The sequence below is a fragment of the Hyperoodon ampullatus genome (assembly GCF_949752795.1).
Source record: "Hyperoodon ampullatus genome assembly, chromosome: 17".
In the NCBI taxonomy this organism is placed as follows: Eukaryota; Metazoa; Chordata; class Mammalia; order Artiodactyla; family Ziphiidae; genus Hyperoodon; species Hyperoodon ampullatus.
In genome coordinates, this window is record NC_136930.1 from 28327514 (window position 1) to 28351009 (window position 23496).

Here is a 23496-nt window from a genome sequence, read left to right on the forward strand (position 1 = left end):
ATCACTTTGCACCAACCTTACCAAGAGTTCTCCAGCGCTCCATACTTTCCATAATTCTTTCTTGAAGAATTACACTTTAAGACACAGTTCATTCAAAGGTTACCTTCTCTGTGAACCTTTTCCTGATTCCTGTAGGTTGGATTATCCATTTCTCTTGTGTACCTCAGATGTACTAGTTGACATTTTGCATCTATTTTAGTAACTGTCACACTGAAAGCTGTTTATTTGTTTATAGGTTGTCTCCTCACTAGACTATGAGCTCCTTGAAAGAAGGAATCGTGTCTTACTCATCTTTCTATCTCCAGTATCTAGAACAGTTCCTGGTACAAAGTAAGTGATTAACAACTTTATTTAACTAAGACTATATTTAGGAGTTAAACTCCATACATGCTGACAGTTAATTATACCTCTGTAGACTGAGAAATACATTGCCGTAAAAAATATGGTTATAGATTTTTAACACTTCTGAGCCACAGTTTCCTCATCTACAAGATGGAAATAGTACCTCCCTACTCATATAGTGTTATTATAATGCTCAGAGAAAGGAATATATAGACATGGAAGCAACCTAAGTGTCCATCAGCAGATGAGTGGATTAAGAAGATATGGCATATAAATATAGTGGAATATTTTTTTTTTTTTAATTTTTTTTTTTTATTTACTTATTTATTTATTCATTTATTTATGGCTGTGTTGGCTCTTCGTTTCTGTGTGAGGGCTTTCTCTAGTTGCGGCAAGTGGGGGCCACTCCTCATCGCGGTGCACGGGCCTCTCACTATCGCGGCCTCTCGTTGCGGAGCACAGGCTCCAGACGCGCAGGCTCAGTATTTGTGGCTCACGGGGCTAGTTGTTCCGCGGCATGTGGGATCTTCCCAGACCAGGGCTCGAACCCCTGTCAGGCAGATTCTCAACCACTGCGCCACCAGGGAAGCCCCAATATAGTGGAATATTATGCAGCCATAAAAAGAATGAAATTTTGCCATTTGTAGCAACGGATGGACTTGGAGGGTAATATGCTAAGTGAAATAAGTCAGACAGAGAAAGACATACTGTATGATATCACTTATATGTGGAATTAAAAAATACAACAAACTAGTGAATATAACAAAAAAGAAACAGACTCATAGATATAGAGAAAAAACTAGTGGTTACTGTTGTTGAGAGGGAAGGGGGAGGGGCAATGTAGGTGCAGGGGATTGATTAAGAGGTATAAACTATTATGTATAAAATAAGCTACAAGGATATATTTGTACAAACTGGGAATACAGCCAATATTTTAAAATAACTATAAATGGAGTATAATCTTTAAAAATTATGAGTCACTATACTGTACACCTGTAACATATAATATTGTACATCAACTATACTTCAATAAAAAATTATCACATTAAAGACGAATGTATATAACAGTACATTACATGTATTTTAAGTGCCATAACATCTTTGTTATTAAATGAAGTGTGAGAACTAATTGCATGTTGAAGTAGATGATTTTGTTTGCTGTGTATCTTCCCTCTTAAGGCAAAATAACACCATTTTTGAAGGATCTTTATCATTTGCAGTTTAAATTTGCAGTTATTGGTGACTGGAAGCATGCACTCTTGAGTCTGAGGGTTGGTTTATATAAGACAAAGTGAGAAGTAGCTTGGAGGTGAGAATCTGGGTACAGAAAAAGTTTTAAGCTGTTAGAGCGAACAATCTTTTGCCTAGTTGGCATTTTCCCAGTCTGCACGGCATTTTAAACTTTACAATTCTTTTTTATGTACCTTATTCTCAACCTCAGCAATTACCTTTCTGTCTAATTCACTAATAAAGTCCCTCAAATTTCTTTTAATCTACCTCCAAATGAATTCTTATCTTCCCTTATCCTTAGGTCCGTCATTTACTGTTCAGAGGAAGAAGTGCCTTTTTCGTGGAAGACTAATTACACATCATCTGTATGAAAGCTCTGGCTTTTCTTTCTTTTTCTTCTCAGGCTGCAGACATACTCCCTTACCACCACCTTTGATGAATTAGTACTCTACACTTTGCTGTGTCTACCTCCTTGCCTTCCATGCATTCTTTACATTTTTAAAAATTCTGTAATTTGAACATGCCAATTCCAGATTATATGTAACATATGGAATTTAATAATAGAAACAAACATTTGGGAACCAACCATTCGACTTAGAACTAGGTCAGTACTAACACAGTTAAGGAGCTACCTGTGAGTACCTCTGTAACCCCATATTCCTGTCTTTCCCCAACCCCTGAAGTAACTGCTATTTTGAATTTGGTTTTTTTAAATCTCTTTTTTAAAAATAGTATTACCACAAATATAGTTCTTTGTTTTGAGTTTAATGTTATGTTTAGAGTCTTTTTAAAGCTTGCACAAATGGTATTTTATTATAGAGAAATGTCTAATTTATAAATCTTTATACATTTCAAAGAAAACATTTAACCATCATAAAAGAATAATAGAAAAATCTCAGAATGCATATTCAAATTTATGACAAGAAAATAATCATGGAGACTTATTTTTGTACTGTGTGGATATTGTTGTACCATATATGAAAGAAAGCTCCTTATTCAGAGTGTAGCAGGTGTATTTCCACACACTAATTTCTTGAGTTTGGCAGAAGTGTCTCAGTTAGATTGATAGTGTACTCCTTGGAGGAGTCACAGCTTGTCATTTGTTTGCCCTTTGGACCTCAGCAGTTCTTCAGTGGGCTTCATTCAATTGTTTATTGATAGTATAAGCTTTTGAGACTCAGGATCCACAATGCCCCCATGTTTCGGGATTTCTTTTCAGTCATGGAATCGTGGCATTTTCAAAAGAAATGCATAGCAAAAGATGAGGCCATGCTAACTGCCAGAAGAATTCATTTCTTTCTTCTTTGTCATTAGGAGTTGGAAGCATTTCTTGATGCTCAATGTAGAACGTTAAATCTTGGAGGTGGGACTAAGTGAGAGGAAGATGTTAATACCTAAAACTCCTGTTTGTCTTTTTTCATTTACTATTGTGTTTCTAAGATCCATTCATGTTGTTGCTTACAGCTATAGTTCATTCATTCTCACTACTGTTCCATTGTGTATTAGCCTAATTCTTTTTTTTTTTTTTTTTTGCGGTACGCGGGCCTCTCACTGTTGTGGCCTCTCCCGTTGCGGAGCACAGGCTCCAGACGCGCAGGCTTAGCGGCCATGGCTCACGGGCCCAGCCGCTCTGCGGCATGCTAGATACTCCCGGACCGGGGCACCAACCCGTGTCCCCTGCATCGGCAGGTGGACTCTCAACCACTGCGCCACCAGGGAAGCCCAGCCTAATTCTTTTAACCATTGTTCTACCAGTGGACATTTGAGCATTTTTGTTGTTGTTGTTATGAAGAATGCTTATACTTGGCACGCAAGTACAAAAATTTTTATAGTATGTAACTAGAATTGCTTATTGAAGGACATGCAAATGTTCAACTTTACATAATAATGCCAAATTGTTTTCCAACAATTTTACCAAATTTAACACCTACCAGCAGGACTTTACCAACTTAAACACCTAGTAGCAGTGTGTAAGAGCCACCACTGCTCCTTTTTTTTTTTTTTTTTTTGCCGTTATTTGATACTGTCAGAACTCCTAGTTATTACCATTCTAGTGAATTTGAAAACAACATCTCATGTGGTCTAACTAGTATTTCTCTGATGAATAATGAGATTCTATATCTTTTAAAATACTTATTGGCCAAACAAGTTTCCTTGTGTATAAAGTTTCTGTTCAGGTTTTTTTGCCCATTTGCTTTCTGTGTTTTTGTTTTTTGTGTTTTTTTGAGGTTCTTAAATAGTTTAAATAATAATCTTTAATCAGTTTTAAGTTTGTAAATATCTCCAGTTTCTGGCTTGTCTTTTAATTTTTTTTTTTTATGATGATTTATGGTAAACAGAAGTTCTCAGTTTCCACATAGTTAAAATATTCATTCTTTTCTTCTTTGGTTAGTATGCTTGTTTAAGAAATCTTTCCTTCTGGGAGGACACAAAACAACAGTTTTCTGCTGTACTTTCTTAAAGTTTTAAAGTTTGCCTTTCATATAATATCACTAGTCCATCTTGAATTGATTTTGTATATGATATGAGGTAGAGATCCAGTTTAATTCTTTCCATATTGATAATATCAGGACCATTTAATTGTCCCTCCTTTCCCACAGATCTGCATTGCTACATCTGTTACCTGAGTATGTCCTTAGATACTTGGTCTTTTGGGGGACTCTTTATGTTGTTTCATTTTATTTACGCTTCTTCAGTCTTGCCAGGCATTTATTTGTTTTAGTGTTTTCTAAGAACTATGATTTTGTTGATCCTTTCTGTTACACTTTTTCTACTTCATTAATTTCTGTTCTTTATTATCTCCTACATTCTTTGGATTTACTCGTGATTATCTTTCTAACTTAACAGACTGGCCTATGAACTCATTCATTTTCAGCCTTTCTTCTTTTCCTAGTATAAGTCATTAAGGCTATAGATTTGCCTCTAAGTATAACTTTTACTGTATTCTGAAAATGTTTGTATGTGCTGTTTTTATCATTTAGTTTTTAGTATTTTTAGAAAAATTTCCAGTGGGGTTTCTGATGACTCATGAAATATTTAGAAGTGTTATTATTTTCTATTTGTATTTTTAAAATTTTTCTTTCATTATTGATTTTTAACTTAATTGCATTTTGATCAGAGCCGGGGAACAGTATGATACATATTCTTTGAAATTTAGTGACATTTTCATTATCTCCCAGTGTGTGTATTATTTTTCTATATGTCTCATGTATACTTAGAAGAAAGTTTATTTTCTAGTAACTGGGTATAAGGTTCTGTTAATTAAATCCTGCTTGTTAATCATTTTGTTTTTATTTATTTATTTATTTATTTATTCAATTTTTTTAAAAAATTGGGGTATAGTTGCTTTACAGTGTTGTGCTAGCTCCTGCTGCACAGCAAAGTGAACCAGCCATATGTATACACATATCCCCTCCCTTGTGGATTTCCTTCCCATTTAGGTCACCACAGAGCACCGAGTAGAGTTCCCTGCGCTATACAGCAGTTCCTCACTAGATAATCTATTTCATACCCAGCGGTTTATATATGTCAATCCCAATCTCCCAATTCATCCCACCCCGCATTTCCCCCCCTGGTGTCCACACGTTTATTCTCTTCATCTGTGTCTCTATTTCTGCTTTGCAAATAGTTTCATCTGTTTTGGTCCACTTGATCCATGGAAAATTAGTGTGTGTTGAAATCGCCCAAGGCAGTGGCCAATTTGTCAGTTTCCTTCTGTGGTTCTAACAATCTTTGGAGGCTTTTCTCCCCCCAGGAGATGGTGAATTTTATTTTGCCTTGTCTGGATAGAGATTTGATTTGCTTAGAAATGTTCCAGGGTAAAGAGAGACTAGGAGAAAGCACAGTATGTAGAATTCTATTTTAATTTTCACTGTCAACTGGGAGAGCAGCATACTCACAGTACTGAACTCAGAGGCTGGATTCTTCAGGGTTCTTTGGCTCAGCTGCGGATTGGAGTTCTTGATCCTTTTTTTTTTTTTTTTCTTTTTTTTTTTTGCGTTACGTGGGCCTCTCACTGTTGTGGCCTCTCCCATTGCGGAGCACAGGCTCCGGACGCGCAGGCTCAGCGGCCATGGCTCACGGGCCCAGCCACTCCGTGGCATGTGGGATCTTCCCGGACCGGGGCACGAACCCGTGTCCCCTGCATCGGCAGGTGGACTCTCAACCACTGCGCCACCAGGGAAGCCCCTCTTGATCCTTTTTGTTATGTTTCCTTTCAGACTTCTTCCATTAGTCTTTGTTCCTTCATCTCTTGGTCCATGCTTGAGTTCCCACTTTCACCTTTTGGGACACTCACCAAATCTGTTTTATTTTCATCTTTCCAGGTTGATTCTTCCTGAGATGTTGAGCTGGAGTGACTTTTCCTCCATCACTTGTAGGGGATTGCTGCTCTATGTTTGAGCTCTGAGATCAAGCAGAAAGATGAGCACTTCACTTCACCCAAGCATTCTCTGTTGATGGAGGGGTCAGCATTACCTTTAGTAGCTAATCAGGTTTGGGAAGCTTAGAAGTTGGAGAGTGACAGTCTTTTGCCTTACTGAGTATTTCATTTTCCAGAGACATCTCACTCTCTCTCCTTCATGCATCCCGGTCTGACTTCTGGCAGATGTGGCAAGGTCCCAATCTGAGATGACGCACTTCCTGTCCTTGACCATCACTGTTCTAAATATTCTTCACTCTGCCAGTTTGGGTGTCTCTCCTGAGGCTGTCATTCTAGTTTTGGTTCATCGAACTGATGCTGCGATTTCTCCCTTTCCTTCTGTAGCTGGTCTTCTACTTGCTGTCTCACAGGTGGGTCAGCAGGCTTTGCTGCTGCAAAGATAGAAGCTGCTTGACTAAACTGGGAAGTACCAGCAGAGGAGTCATCTTCCTTAGGAGTACTCTGAGGCTTTAGATGCAGTTTGGGTCTCTGGGAGGGTCCTCTATCATCACACCTGTAATCATCTGGAGAGCAGTTGTCTTTGGTGCTCCACGACTGAATGTCCTGTCTACCCATCTTCACAGTGGTCCTGCTTCCTCTGTAGTCGTCATCCCTATAGTACCCACTACAACATGCATTTCTGCCACTGTTTATCCTGAAGTCATAGCCTCTACCATGGTCTCTGCTGCCTTAGTCATGATAGCAGTCCTGGCCTCTGTAGTGACCACAACGTTTGTCTTCAAACTCTCTTCACCTCTCCTAGGTGGACAGTCAAATCCAAGCTGTCTGTTGCAGAACAGCTCCTCCACTCTGTATCGGTTTTGTGAGAAACCTGATTTCTTTTTCAGCCAAAAGAATGATCATCCTTGTCTTTTTCCTGTGCTTAATTAGCAGTGTCCCCTGGAATTCTGTTACCTAGAGATTTTTTTTATTGAGGTTGAGGACACTGAGCAGGGACTCCAAGTTCTCAAACTCAGCATTTTTTTTTTTTTTTTTTTTTTTTTTTTTTGCGGTATGCGGGCCTCTCCCTGTTGTGGCCTCTCCCGTTGCGGAGCACAGGCTCCAGACGCGCAGGCTCAGCGGCCTTGGCTCACGGGCCCAGCCGCCCCGCGGCATGTGGGATCTTTCCGCACCGGGGCACGAACCCGTGTCCCCTGCATCGGCAGGCGGACTCTCAACCACTGCGCCACCAGGGAAGCCCTCAAACTCAACATTATTAAAACCTTTCAACCTCTCTGGATTACTGGGTTCGCATGGTAAATGCACTGCACTGATATTTAATCCTCTAAAGAATTCCTTAATGGAGACTTCTGTCTGTCACAAGTTGGGTTCCCCAGAAAAGCAGTGTAGGATGGCAGATGGGGAAGTGGCTCTGGTTCCCAAGCAGGCTGTGGAGCAGTGGGCAGGATGTAGTGGTTAGTTGCAGGTGCCTTATACATGTTGTCATCATAACTGTGCCAAGTGCTTGAAACATCCTCCAGATCATCTGTTTTATCAGTCCAGCTGACTGGTGTGGGGATATAGATGCTGCTTCCACCAGTGTTACCATCCTCAGCCTGTAAGCCTGTTAGGGAGATAGTGTTCCCATTCTTCTTGGCTCAGTTCACTTTGCTGGGCTGGGGGGAAGAACCAAAACGAGGCTTTTTTTTTTTTTTTTTAAGCCTGCAAATTTGGAGTTTTATTTCTACTTACTAGATTGGATCTTGTATCATTTTCTTTGTTCTCCCTAATAATGCTCTTTTTTCTGCTATTATAACTAATCCCAGCTTTCTTTTTGTTTATATTTGCCTAATATGTCCTTTTCCATATTTTTGCTTTCATCCTATCAGCATCTTTATTTTGTACGTGTCTCTTATCTTACTTTTGAATTTGTCCGTATACATTTATCGTGATTATTTCTATATTTGAACTCTGTGCTTTCTGATAGTCGTGGTTGTTTATACCTTTTTCTTTTTTTCTTTCCTTTTCTAGCCTTTTTTTGGGAGTTGATTTTTTTAAATTGTATTCTTTTCTCTACTAGTTTGGAAATTACACTCACTTATTTCTATTCTTTTATGATTACCCTTGAAATTCTGCTGGCATACTATTACTATATAGGCTAAAGTTAAGCCAGATCATAATCCCTCTGCTGGACAATGCAGAATTTACATCATCAACTCCTGTCCTCTCTCTTCCTGCCCTGCTCCTCCATTATATGTTCTTTATTCCATATTTGAACGGTTTATACGGATTTTATTTAAATACCATAATAAGATATTGTTATTTTATTCAGAGAATGTTTATTTAGATTTATTTGTATGCGTACTAATTTCTTTACTCATCTTTTCCTTCTTGCATCTCAGATCATCCTTGTGTGTAATTTTACTGTTTCATGAAACGTCCTTTAGATTTTGTTGAAGTAAAGGTCTGCTGCTGGTAAACTCTCTTTTGGTTTATCTGGCAAAGTCTTAATGCCTTCTGTGTCCCAGAGAGAGTTTTAGTGGTTGAATAATTTTTGTCTCAGTTCTTTGCACATAGATGCTTGTTCTACCTTTTGTGCTTCCGTTGCTGCTGTTAAGAATTCCGCTATCACTTTACTCTCTTCTTTTATATGTAATCACTTTTCTCTTTGGCTGCTTTTAACATGCTCTCTTTTGGTGTTCTGCAGTTTGACTGCTTTGTGTCCAAATGTGAGTGCCCTTTATGTTTATCCTGCCTCTTTTATATATATTGTATTTCTTAGAATTGTGAATAAATGTTTTTTATGGCTCCAGAAAATTAAGTCATTTTCTCTCCCGGTATGACCTCCTCTTTCTTCATTTTCTGAGATTATGAGTAGAAATATATTTCAAGTCACGTTTTATCTTTCACGTCTTTTAGCTTCTTTTTGATATTTTCAAGCTGTTTATTTCAGCATTACTTCTAAATGATTTTTTTGGTTTATGTTCAAGTTTACTGATTCTTAAGTTCTGTCTAATCTGAATAAACTATGGATTTTAATTAATAATAATATATTGATATTGGTTCATTGATTATGACAAGTGTAGCATACTAATATAAGAAATTAATAGTAGGGGAAACTGGGTATAGGGTATATGAGAACTCTGTTATCTTCACAACTTTTCTGTAAATCTGAAACTATTCTAAAGTGAAGAGTTTAAACAAATTCTATATGATTCTTTTTCAGATATGCAATGCCATTTTCATAGTCTCTTTGCTTGACCATGTTTTATTTTATCTTTTATTGCTAAAACTAATTTTTAAAAATTTATGTTTAATAATCATAATATGTAAAGTTCATAAAGGGTAAGAAACATATGTGTTAATATTTCTCAATCTTGCCCTGAATGTTCTACTTTATGTTAGTAGGTTAAAGGTGTGTAGAAGGTTAGCCTTAAAATATTTGCCATGCTCCCGTGAGCCATGGCCGCTGAGCCTGTGCGTTCGGAGCCTGTGCCCCGCAACGGGAGAGACCACAACAGTGAGAGGCCCGCGTACCGCAAAAAAAAAAAAAAAATTTACCATGCAGAAGAAAGCTGCTTTGTATTTTATTTAAAAAGTAAAAATTGGGTGGAGCAGTGAAACAGAACTTGAAAAATATTATCTATAAAAAGAAACATGCTGGGGCTTCCCTGGTGGCGCAGTGGTTGAGAGCCTGCCTGCCAATGCAGGGGACATGGGTTCGTGCCCCGGTCCGGGAAGATCCCACATGCCACAGGGCGGCTGGGCCTGTGAGCTATGGCCGCTGAGCCTGCGCGTCTGGAGCCTGTGCTCCGCAACGGGAGAGGCCACAAGAGTGAGAGGCCCGCGTACCGCAAAAAAACAAAAACAAAAACAAAAACCAACCAAACAAAAAAGAAACATGCAGGATTTACTGGGGACATGACAACTTAATGTAATATATAAACCTGCTCTAGGTACTGTATTTAAAGATTATGATAAAGGACATTGTTGGGACAGGTGATGAAATTATAATATATGGACTGTATATTAGATAATAATAATGTACTAGCTAAGTTCCTGAATTCTATTATTGTATTGTATTGTGAGAATATTTTTATTCATAGGAAATACATACTAAAGTATTAAAGAGTAAAGGGACAGTTTACTTAGGTGGTTCAGGTAGTAAATTAATAATGTATAATATTATATAATATGTAAAAATAAACATAAAAATTATTTATGTATTTGTTTGATTTATAAATCAACACATGACCCTGGATTCTTAGTACCATCATTTATTTTGTTGCTCAAGTTGACCCAGATATGGTTACTTAGCCATATTCTCTTGTAATTCTTACAATAATACTAAGTCTTAATTTTAAATGGAGGACAGCTGTGGCTGTATCAACATGTGATGGGTTGAAGTGTGGTTTCTTAGTTAATCCAAGTAAACTGTTAATCATATTGAAAATTATAATCTCTAGTCTAATATATGAATAAATTAACTTTTTTGTAGGTTTAAGCTGAATTTTGGGACATGGCCACTGCTTCACCAAGGTCTGATACTAGAAATAATGACAGTGGAAGGTTACAGTTACAGGTAACTGGTAAGTTATTTTCACAATAATTTAAAATAGTAGTTCCTTGATGAAACTTTCTTTTTAATGCCTAATTCAGCAGACTTATTTCATAAGTATATTCTCTTTTAGATTCATGCCATGGTGTATTTGTTGCAATAGGCCTCAAAGCTAGAAACCCTCTAAAAATATTTTATGTATTCAGTAAGTATTTATTGAACCTGTGCTAGATGCAGAGAAGCTATATCCTCTGGTGGTGGGAGAATTTGTGTATTGGAATAAACACCATTGATCTGGTCCTTAGATGATTATTAGGATGGAGAAGGATGCTAAAAGCCTCTTTTCATCCATTTAAGCTATTCATTCAATCATCGGGCAAATATTTGTTAAGTGGAATTCTATATATGAAAACACACAAGGCCCTAGTAGTCCAGGAACTTACTATATAATGTTGAGACAGGTTTGTTTTGCATGGACAGTTACCATGCAAAGTGATCATTAACTGGATGCAATGAGAACTTAGAGGAAAGCATCATAGGTCTGCTTGGGATTGGAGATGGCCTGTAGATCTAGGAGAACAGGGTAAGAGAAAGACTCACAGAGGGTAACACTTTGACTCTTGTAGGAGGGATCAGAGTTCATCTCAAATTAGATTGGCAGCTAAAAGCATGAGAGAGAGAGGGAACAGCACATGTAAATGCATGAAAGAGCCTTTTTTTAGGTGACTTCAGATCATTTATTTTAGCTAGTTGGAATAATGATTCAAGGAGTGGTCCTTAAACCAGCAATTTTACTAGTAGAAATTTATTTTGCAGGTATTTATATTATTTATTTATGCATATAAATAATGTCCATATATAATGTATGTATATAGTTTTTATATATATAGTTTATATATAAATATCTACAAGATAAATTAGTAGAAGTAACAGAGAGAGAGTGAGGGAGAGAGAGTTTTTAATAGCAAAAGACTGACAGTGGAATTCTAGATAAACAATGACATGAAATAAATGAATATTTATTTACCAATAGGAGCCGAGTTCTAAGATAGTATTGTTAAGTGAAAGAGCAAGGTGTGGAATAGTGTGTTTAGTATGTGACCATATGGATGTGAAAAAGGAGGGGTGTTTGTATGTGCCTCTATGCTTATAACATTAGAAAAATACTTGCCTTAGGAGGGGCAGGATTGAACTGAGAATAAGAAGGAGATATACTGTAATTCCCATGGTACTCATTACTCTGAGGTCAGTTGTTTCTAGGAGTTTTCAGTGAACAGAGCTAGGAAATGTTTATTGTCTTAGAAAGCAAAAAACAAATCCTGAGTTCATGCAGATATTTGCAATTCAAAATAATAGCTATAGCCTCTAAGTAACCATTTTCCACTAAAAGGAGAAAAAAGTTATTTTTACTTCATTTGACTTTATATTTCTATCTCTTTTCTCTTAACCTCAGAATTTTAATTCTAAATGACGTTAACACAGTTATATCTGTTTTATCCTAACATACACAGAATAGCAATGTTAAAATTACCAAAAGTAACAGGCCCACTCATCACAGTTTTAAGATTTCTTTGTGAGCTTCCCCTCCTTAGGATGTATAGTCAGAGTACCATGTTTCAAAGTAACTTAATTTTCCATTTGGTTATGCCACCAATTGGATTAGTTAGATTCACTGCTTTCAGTTATTTATTTTTTATTTAATTTTGTTTTATCACCATATAAAGCATTTATACAGTTCTGGAGTCAAAATTATTAAATTAAGGTATATTTGGAGAAGTCTGGCTACTTTTTTTTTTTTTTTTTTTTTTTTTTTGCGCGGTACATGGGCATCTCACCGTTGTGGCCTCTCCCGTTGCGGAGCGCAGGCTCAGTGGCCATGGCTCATGGGCCCAGCCGCTCTGTGGCACGTGGGATCTTCCTGGACGAGGGCACGAACCCGTGTCCCCTGCATCGGCAGGTGGACTCTCAACCACTGTGCCACCAGGGAAGCCCAAGTCTGGCTACTTTCTTTATCCCATTCCTCCCCTGTCTCTCCCTTGCCCTTCTGGTAAACATTTTTTTTTTTTTTTTTTTTTTTTTTTTTTTTTGCTGTACGTGGGCCTCTCACTGTTGTGGCCTCTCCCGTTGCGGAGCGTAGGCTCCGGATGCGCAGGCTCAGCGGCCATGGCTCACGGGCCCAGGCGCTCTGTGCCATGTGGGATCTTCCCAGACTGGGGCACGAACCCATGTCCCCTGCATCGGCAGGCAGATTCTCAACCACTGCGCCACCAGGGAAGCCCTGGTAAACATTTTTATTAGTTTTCATTTATCCTTCCATTTCTTCTTTTTGAAAATATAAGAAGATATGCACAGTGTATGTATTCACATCTCTCCTCCCAACCCTCTATTTCTTAGCACCTAGTTTCTGCACCTTGCTTTTCTTCATTTAACAGTAATATCCTGGAGTAATATCCATAGCAGGGTATTCTATACACCTTTTGATAGCTACACAGCACTCTATTGACTAGATATACCAAAATTAATTCAGCTAGCCCCCTATTGATGGACATTGGGTACCGTCTTTTGTTATTGCAGATAGTGCTATTGCTATAGTAAAGAGCTTCGTGCGAATGTCATTTCTTATTTTTGCTCATGTGTCATTAGGATAGAATCCTAGAATGAGATTGCTGGGTAAGAGAGTAAGCACGTGTAATAATGTCAATCACAGTTGATCCCTGAACTGCAGGGTTTATAGGTGCTGACTCCTGTGCAGTCGAAAATCCGTGTATAACTTTACAGTCAGCCCTCAGTATCCATGGTTGCACACCCGTGGATTCAACCAACCGCTGATTGTGTAGTACTGCGGTATGTCCTTATTTTTAAAAAACCTGCGTGTAAGTGGATCCACGCAGTTCAAACCCCTGTTGGTCAAAGGCCAACTATGTTGCCAAGTTCCTCTCCATAGGATCTGTACTATTTCTGTGTTCCCACCAGCTGTCTGTGAGAATGCCTATTTTCCTATAGCCTCATCAAGATATGCTGTCAGGCATGTTGACAGTTAGGTCAGAAGTGGTATCGTAAGTGTCATTTTAAATATCATTTCTCTCATTATAAGTGAGGTTGAGCCATGTTTAAGGGATATTTGTATTTAGTTTTCTGTGAACTGAGAACTTACATATTTTGAAGCAATTCCCTGGTGATTCTGATGTGTATTGCACTTAAGAACCAGTTATAAGTGTAATTTCTAATACTTCTGCTTTTGCTCTGCATAAGCATAGAGCCATATATTTGGTTACAGTGTTGCTTGTGCAGGACCTGTGGCCTACATATCTGAGGTGTGACTTTCTTCCTGTTCTTTACCTAATGTATGAGTACTTAATTGAAGTAGCAAAGACCTGATCTAGCTGATTTGAGCCAAAAGGCAACTTATAGAGAAACTATCAGGTAGCTAATAGAATCACCGGAAGTCTAGAGAACCAGTTGGAAAATAGATATGGACCAAAGCAATGTAATTAGCCAAGATAGTGCCTCTACAGTATTTATCATTTCGCATATCAATTATTATTCTCCTTTGAAATACAGTGATGCTCTTGGGAAACCAAACTTGGACCTGTGCTAAATGGCACCAGGTTTTAGTGCCTTGCTTTTCCTCTCTTCTTTTTTCCTTGCCTTTGCCTTTCTTTCATTTTGTTGATCTGGTTTTTTAAATTACAAAACACCTTAAAATCCACAATCTTATTGATCTAACAGTACCTTGTGTAATAAATATGTACTCCAGTTTTACCCAGGAAGGACCTGAGAATCAGATTAAATGCCTTCCATTAGTAATAAGAAACCAACCAAGGACTTAGGTTGTTGCTCCTTTTATTAGGTAACAGTGGCCTCTGTATTGATTTTTCTTTATTTTTAAAATGATCAGATAGTACCAGAATTAAGGTCCCCTCTGCTTTTGCAGTCTGGCAGGTCATGGTCTGTAAACTGAGACACTCTATTAGCTTATATATTTTTATCCTTATTTCTGTTCTTAACCCATATCTGATTGGCAGCAACAGATAAGAATAAGAATATTGGTCATGAAAGCAGGAAAACTATAACAGAAAAAAGCCAAAGTGAAAACTACCTACCATAGCGTGCTGTAACGTGTACTATAGAGAAGCGCCTGTACATAAGAGTTAATAGTACACAGAAGTGTATCATCTTCATTAGTCTAGATTTCAGGCTTTCTACAGGAAAGTGACAGAAACAAAGTGTGCAAGATGGATAAGAAGATAAGATTTGAGATTGAAAAACTAATGGGCTGTTACATTCACATTTATAATTTTTTAACTATAGTGTCTTACAGTACCTTAATAGTTTAATTTTTAAGTTAAAAAATGTAACCATACATATATTTTTGTATGAGTGTTGTGAATTATGGGTTTAACTTTATTCTTTTCAAACGCTTCAGCATTTATGGAATAATCTACCTTTTCCCATTGATTTGAAATGCTACCATTATCATGTACTAACATCTTATTTGTTCTTTTCTTTTCACCTCTGCCCTTATAGCACAGTCAGCCTGTTTTATTTTCATTTTACAGTACTTCTAAGAAATACATTGGGGGAGAAATCTATTATTACTTTGCATTGTAAAATATGCCTTTATTATTCTCTAATTTTCTTTACATTTCATTTGAATTTTAGAGTTTTCTTCCCTTCTCCTCTGTCTCCCTCGCCCAAAAAAAATCCCAATATTAGTGTTTTCATTTAGGTCATTTAAAAATAATGTATTAAAGTGCTCGCTTCAGCAGCACATACACTAAAAAAATTGGAACGATGTAAAGAAGATTAGCATGTCCCCTGCACAAGGATGACATGCAAATTCGTGAAGCGTTCCATATTTTTAGTTTATCAGTTGTAACAAAGGTACCACTTTGGTAACGGGGAAGGCTGTGCGTATGTGGGAGCAGAGAGTTTATGAAAAATCCCCCTCAATTTTGCTGCCAACCTAAACTGCTCAAAAAATAAAGGTTTAACGTAAAATGAAAAAAATAAAAAGTATTAAATTGGAGATGATTGAAATCTTTCAGTGTTAAAATTTCCAAATCCAGGAATAATCATGTCATTCCCTTCAAGTTTTTTATGTTCATCAGTAAAGTTTTATAGTTATCTTCATGTATGTACATTTCTTACGTTTATTACTAGATTTTAGGGGGGTGGTATTATGAATGGGGTTGTTAAATTCTCACACATGCACAGAGGACTCTCTTTTTCTGATGGATTTCCCATATTTATATAACCTTACAATAGAGGATATTCTGGTAAAACACCAAAGGAAATTCATGAAATAGGAAAATAAAATCTATCTTATGTATTCCACTAATTAGAATTCATATTTGAATTAATGAGGTTATCATTTAGTTATTTAAAATCATAGTATTCTCGTTATTTATTATATATGCACATTTTTGCCCGCATGTTATGAATTCCTTGTGAGATTAAAAATTAGCTTTTAAAAATTACTTTCCTTACCCTGCCAGCATCTGGTATTATTGAAGACTGTGCCAATTAAAAATATACAATGGATATATTTTGAATATGTCTGCAATTAACTCAGAAGAGTTAATACTATACAGTAAGTCATAAGAGTTAATGAGTAATAGTCACTATTGTTGGGTGCTAGGCATTCACTGATAATAATGGTACTTTGGATTCCTTCACTCACCAATCATAAGAATCAGGTACTGTTTATTGTTCCCTTATTTTTCAGATGAGAAAATTGAGGGTCAGGGAGGTTAATTGACTTACTTAAAGTCAGACGTCTAGCCAAGTGGCAGAGTTAAAATATGAACCCAGATGTGTCCAACACTTTTTTTTTAAGAGCAGCTTTGGAACCGCAGCAAGATTGAGAGGAAAGTACAGAGACTTCCAGATATGCCAACCCCCACACATGCATAGCCTCCCCCATTATCAACATCCCTCACCAGAGTGCTACATTCATTACAAGTGATGAACCTACATAGTCGCCCTAAGTTCATAGTTTACATTAGGGTGCACACTTGGTGGCGTACATTCTGTGGGTTTGGACAAAAGTCTAATGACATGTATCCATCATTATAGTATTATACGAAGTACCTTCACTGCCCTAAAAATCCTTTGTGCTCCATCTATTCATCCCTCACCCATGCTTCCCCAGTCCCTAGCAACCGCTGATCTTTATACTGTCTTCATAGTTTTGCCTTTTCCAAAATGTTATATAATTGGAATCATGAAAGATACAGCCTTTTCAGATTGGCTTTTTTCACTTAGTATTATGCATTTAAATTTTCTCCATGTCTCTCCATGACTTGATGGCTTATTTCTTTTTAGCAGTGAATGATATTCCATTGTTTGGATATACCAGTCATTTATCCATTCACCTACTGAAGAACATCTTGGTTGCTTAGAAGTTGTGGCAGTTATATAAACAAAATTGCTATAAATATCCACGTGGAGGTTTTTGTGTAGACATAAGTTTTCAACTCCTTTGGGTAAATACCAAGGAGTGCAATTATTGGATCATATGGTAAGCCTATGTTTAGTTTTTAAGAAACCGCCAAACTGTCTTCCGAAGTGGCTGAACCATTTTGCATCCCCACCAGTGATGAATAAGAGTTCCTGTTGCTCCACATCCTCCCCAGCATTTGGTGTGGTCAGTGTTCCAGATTTTGACCATTCTAATAGGTGTGTAACGGTATCTCATTGTTGTGGTGTGGTCAGTGTTCCAGATTTTGACCATTCTAATAGGTGTGTAACAGTATCTCGTTGTTTTAATTTATATTTCCCTGATGACATATGATGTTGAGCTTTTCATATGCTTATCCATATATCTTCTTTGGTGAGGTGTCTGTTAGGGTCTTTGACCCATGGGGTTGTTTTCTTATTTTAAGAGTTCTTTGTGTTTTTTTGACAGTAGTTCTTTATCAGATATGTCTTTTGCAAATATTTTCTCCCTGTCTGTGGCTTGCGTTTTCACTCTCTTGACATTGTCTTTCATAGCACAGAAGTTTTGAATTTTAATGAAGTGCACCTTATTGGATATTTCTTTCATGAATCATGCCTTTGGTGTTGTATCTAAAACGGCATCCACTGCCATGCCCGAGGTCATCTAAATTTTCTCCTGTTATCTTCTAGTTTTATAGTTTTGTGTTTTGCATTTAGGTCTATGATGCATTTTGAGTTAATTTTTATGAAGGGTATAAGGTCTGTGTTTAGATTTATTTGTTTGCATGTGCATGTCCGGTTGTTCCAGCACCATTTATTGAAAAGATATCCTGTGCTTTTAACACCATCCAATAGTGCCTTTCCCTTCTTCCCCTTCTTCTAGTGTGTAGATAAGTCCTGCATATACTGAGGAAATGACTTTTATTTGGAGTGAAGAACTTTGATTGGGGGATTTCTTGGGAGAGTTCTGTGCCTTCTGTCACTTCAGTGGTGTTGAATTTAATGCAATTTGGAACAGAGAAGGATGGACGTGAGTTTTGCCAAGACCCTGGTAGTAACACTTCAGACATAACATTGGACACTCGTTGATTGCTTTATGTTGCCAGTACTTAAGTAGAGTATTTCCTTTGAATCTTTTCCTGTTCTTCAAACGTGAATTAAGGACTACTGTATTTCAAATACTCTACTTCTGCTGCAGCGTTTTTCATATCATATTTTGGTGATTTATTTGTGTGACTACTGATTTACATAACTGTTTGCTCAAGGTAGAATGGAAGCTTACATCAGCTTGTTTATGTTCATATTCTTAACATGGGGTACACGTATGGCATGGAGGGGGCTTTCTCCTTTCTCATCTCAGACCCACAGTGTTCATAGGTAGTTGATTATAGATGTGATCTTGATAAGTTCTTATTACTACTTGGTAGTCAGGACTTTGCCCTGCAAGTATGTATTCCCCATTTGAATTAGTAGTTGTAAACATTATTTAAAAATCAAATGCTTAGCCTAAATTAAACAAGTCTTCCTCCAAGTCAGGTAAATTCAGTTTAAAATTCACTTTCTGTAAAGGGTTATGATTAACTTCTAGTGACATTTTGATTTTAAAGTTTTTCTTTGAAAAGGCAGATACCTCCTTTTTTTGAAATCAACTTTCTAGGAAAAGCATTTTTTAAAAAATTGCCAAAGTTTATGTAATTTCAGATAGGTAAGTTATGAATTCTACCTGGCAGAGAAGTTGATAGGCAAATTGAATCTGAAGACACTTCCCTTTCTCTTGATGCTTGATGCAGTTCAGTATTAAGTTCAAATGGTTGGCAAGGATGTGGATAAATCAGAACTCTTATACACTGCTGCTGGGTGTGTAAAATGGTACAGCCACTGTGGAAAATAGCCTGGCAGTTATTCAACAGAGTTACCATATGACCTAGCAATTCCACTCCTAGGTATATGCCAAGAAAATGAAAACATACGTCCACACAAAAACTTGTACATGAATGTTTATAGCAGTATTATACACAGTAGCCAAAAAGTAGAAACAACCCAAATGTCTATATCAACTGCTGAGTGGATAAATACAAAGTGGTATGCCTATACAGTGGAATATTATTTGTCAATAAAATGAATGAAAATACTGGTACATACTACAACATGGATGAACTTTGAAAGTATGCTAAGTGAAAGAAGCCAGTCACAAAAGACCATTTCATTTATATGAAATGTCCAGAATAGGCAAATCTATAGAGACAGAGTAGGTTAGTAGTTGCCTAAGGCTGGTGGGGAGGAGGTGGGATGGAATAGGAGGGTGACTGCTTAATGATATGGGGTTTCTTTTGGGGGTAATGAATATGTTTTAAAATTGCTTGTGGTGATGGTTACACAACTCTGTGAATATATTAAAACTATTGTGCAGTTTAATACTTTTCTAGTACAAAAGTTATGTGAATTATTTCAATAAAACTGTTAAAGTCAAATGGTTCTCAGGCATTAACAGTAGCCCTTTTATATTGTTTCTTCATCCTGCCAGTGAAAATAGTTTGAGTTGCACAAGACGCACAATTCCATTTTTATTGATTTATACTACTTTGTGGCTAAATATATTCACTAGTGATTATCATGTTTCTGTTAGTTTCTAGTGCCAAACTAAAAAGAAAAAAGAACTGGTTTGGAACAGGAACATATACAGAAGTAGTTGTAGATGGAGAAAGTAAGAAAACAGCAAAATCCAGTAGTTCTTCTAATCCAAAATGGGATGAACAGCTAACTGTGTAAGTATCTGGTATATAAAGAATGCAAAATTTTCAAAAGAGAGTGTGCTTCTTGGAATGTTTTTCTTTTGGTGGTGTTTTTTGTTTTTTTTTTTTTTGGTAAGATGACTTCAGAGTAAGGAATGCTATTTTTTAGTGTGACTAGACAATTTTAAGTATGAAAAAAATTTTGGTTTATTTGATTTTATTTAGAAATGAAGCATAGTAGTCCTTGTTTTTGCTTTACAAACTAATGTTTTCCATATAGTGATATTTTTTCTTGTTGTCTTATAAAGATACATAGGGCAGAAAATCATTTGGCATTTCTGAAATATAATATTATAAATTTGTGTATAGTAAAAGTGTTATAACCAATGCAATCAACTGTCTTAAATCTTTAGGTATTAGTTCGAGTAGAAATTGTGTTATTTTGAAGTCTTAATAAGACTTTTGATGTATTGCTGGTGTTTTGGTTTGTCAATTACAAAAACTTTTAATCTGGGTATTAAAGTCCTAATGTACTTGAAAGTAAATATTTGTTTTTATTTATAATTCAGGTAGTTTACTGTTTCATATATTATTTTTTCCTCAAATAAACTGAATTCATGGCTTTTCAAAATTATTGAAGTAAATCGTACTCTCCTGTATATTTGTTATAATTTTACCCTTACAGAAATGTGACCCCACAGACTACATTGGAATTTCGAGTTTGGAGTCATCACACTTTAAAAGCAGATGCTTTATTAGGAAGAGCAACAGTAGATTTGAAACAAGCTCTGTTAATACACAATAGAAAATGTAAGTTTTTTGTTCTAGTCTTTGTTTCTTTAAAAGTTTATTTTAGACACTTTGAAAATATTCTGAAGTCCAAAAGCAAAAAAAAAAAAAAAAGTTTTGTATTTATAAAGGAGGACTTCATTTATTGCCTATGATTGCTTTTAAGTTTATAGCATTATGTGAAATAGGAAATATTTACCCTGGCATTTCTCTATCCAACAAATTTATACAAAATAATCCCAGCCATCCATGAGTATACCCAGTTATCAGTGACCATCAGTGATTTATTATATACATAAAGACTTGTAAAAAATGATCATTATCTGAACCTACTCTACTTTGTTTCTTGGCTAATAACAATTTTGTTTGTACAAAATAAATTCTAACTCATAAATTTTCTTTTTTCATTATCTAACTAGTTCATTTTAGAAAATATGGAGAATGTAGAAAATCACAGAGGAATATAAAAATTATCTGTAATTTTTACTGTCCAAGGATAACCATTCCCAATAATTTGGTCTCTCATTCATAGATGTAAATTTTTTTTTCTTCTTTGTATCTACTGGTTTATCCTCTTCCTTTTTTCATTTAAAAATATAATATGAGCGTTATGTTTCCATCGTATTAAATTTTTCTAGTGTGAGGATTCTTAAAGTAGTTTAAGCTTCAATTATTTGTAAACTCCCTATCATGGTATGCAAAAACTTGGGTATATATACATGTATTTCTGATTCTGAGGAGGAGGGTTCATTGCTTTTATCAAATTCTCAAAATACTGTGTGATCCAAAGAATATTAAAAACTGGACTCCTAGTTTATGATTTAACTAATTTATTATTTGATATTTAGGTTTCTAATAGTTCACTCAAACTAATACCGCTCTAAATCTTTATGTTCATCTTATTTCCTTAGAAATTTTCTTACTCCTAACAGATGTGCTAGGTTAAGGGTTAAAATGCTAATTTTTAAGATAAGTTAATTTTTTTTTAAGTTTAAGTTTTAAACCATGTTCCTACTGTTGCCATTTAGATTGTTTCCAAATCTGTTATATTAGACTGTACTGAACCTTCATAACAAAGATTATAATATTTATCTGCCAAAGTAATTTTGTAGGAAGGTTGTAATGTCTATATACTTGGAAATGAAACTCTTATAAATTGTATAAACTTAAAGCTATCTCTCATGATTTAATTGAGCAGAATATGCTCAGAGGAAGAATAAAATTTTATAAACGTTCGTGCATGTCTGAAGTCAGTGGCTTCAGAAATTGTAGTAGCAGCATCTCATACACCTTAGGCAGTCAGTAATTTTTTTTTTCTTTTTTTGAAAATTGAAAAGTGTATTAGTTTTCCAGGGCTGCCATACGAAAATACCATAGACTGGGTCGCCTAAACCAGGGGTACCCAACCCCTGGGACATGGACCAGTAGCGGTCCGTGGCCTCTTAGGAACCAGGCCTCACACAGCAGGAGGTGAATGGTGGACGAGCGAACAAAGCTTCATCTGCTGCTCCCCATGGCTCGCATTACTGCCTGGACCATACCCCCACCCCCACCCCACCCCCCCAGTCTGTGGAAAAATTGTCTTCCATGAAACTGGTCCCTGGTGCCAAAAAGGTTGGGGACCACTGGCCTAAACAACAGAAATGTACTTTCTCACAGTTCTGGAAGCTAGAAGTCTGAGATCAAGGTGTTGACAGGGTTGGTTTCTTCAGAAGACTCTCTTCTTTGCTTGTAGATAGCCATCTTTGCCTTATATCGTCACATGGTCTTCCCTGTGTGTGTGTGTATCCATGTCCAAATTTCCTGTTCTTAAAAGGACACCAGTCATATTGGATTAGGGCCACCGTGATGACCTCGTTTTAACTTAATTATCTCTTTAAAGATCGTGTTTGCAAATAAAGTCACCTTCTGAGGTACCAGAGGTTAGGACTTAAACATATGATAGACATATAAATGGGATGGGGTTGGCGGGGGGGACACAATTCAGCCTATAACAAAAGGGAAGTAAATGAATTTCAAAAATTTAAAGCTGTGATAGAATCATAGTGCTTTAAAGGCAGACTTAAATGCCTGTGGGCATTAATCCCAGTCACTCATTTCATTGATTAAATAAATTAATCTAAGTGAATTGCTCAAGCAAGAAGTAATTGCAGTTTTGACTAGAGCACAGGTTTTCTTATTCTTAGTTGCTTAATTTTGAATAGAAGTAATGAGAAGTTAACATGGTTCTAGACAACCTGTAGAATTTATAAATGTACTCATAATTGATAAAATCCTTGGTTGTCTTTGATTCAGCCTCTTGGTTTAGCGCTTGGACATGTCCCTCTTCAAATTTATGAGGCTAATTTCTTCCTATACTCAGGACCTTAACATTTTTTTCTCATAAGTTCATGTTTTTATGTATCCCTTCTCCTGATATATTTGGGGTAAGGGCAGAGGATTAATTCATTTGAATAGGTTTTTTTTTTTCTGAATATATTTACTTTCAGCCTTCATGGTATAGTATGAATTGTTACAGTCATCCGTAGCCTTAAAATTCTCAACTAATCCAATATAAAACCATCTGTATTTTCCCAGTAAAAGTCCAACTGCAGCTTACTAGGGGAGTTCTTTCACTTCTTCACATTTAAATCCTAGTGAGCCTTCAAGTCCTTAACCTTCATTTGTTTTGCCTAGTTGGATGGCGTCCAAACCCATGCAGTCCTCTGATATATTGTCTCAGAACTTCTGTGGATTTAACCCATCATTTGCACCTCAGCCTTTAGTTAGTTATGTGTTGGGATCACTTGAACACTGTTCTAAATTATGGAAATTATTTCATTGGCTTTGCAGAAATATGTGGTATTTTTAGCTCTTTTTCTTTATGTCAGTAGCATTAGATACTGATATATGAGGTATATTTCTTCCTCTCAAACCTACTATTTCTTAAATTGCAAAGAAGAAATCCTTCTGCTGTCAAAGAAAAAGCCAAACACTAGTGGTAAGGACATATTTTAATCAGTAGTATACTTTTGCAATAAGGAAGAGGGTCCAGCTTGATCTGA

The 23496-nt window shown here is 36.4% G+C and overlaps 1 protein-coding gene across 1 annotated transcript in view; it reads left to right on the top strand.

Annotated features, from left to right (window-relative positions):
• The first annotated feature begins 307 nt into the window (after positions 1-307).
• WWP1 (WW domain containing E3 ubiquitin protein ligase 1) overlaps positions 308-23496 on the top strand; it is a 93291-nt gene continuing 70102 nt past the window's right edge. Inside the window, exons 1-4 of the mRNA XM_079722795.1 lie at positions 308-330; positions 10431-10521; positions 19558-19696; positions 20349-20473. Coding sequence (XP_079578921.1) covers positions 10452-10521; positions 19558-19696; positions 20349-20473 — 334 coding nt within the window. The 5' untranslated portion in view covers positions 308-330; positions 10431-10451. The remainder of the gene's footprint in view (positions 331-10430; positions 10522-19557; positions 19697-20348; positions 20474-23496) is intronic.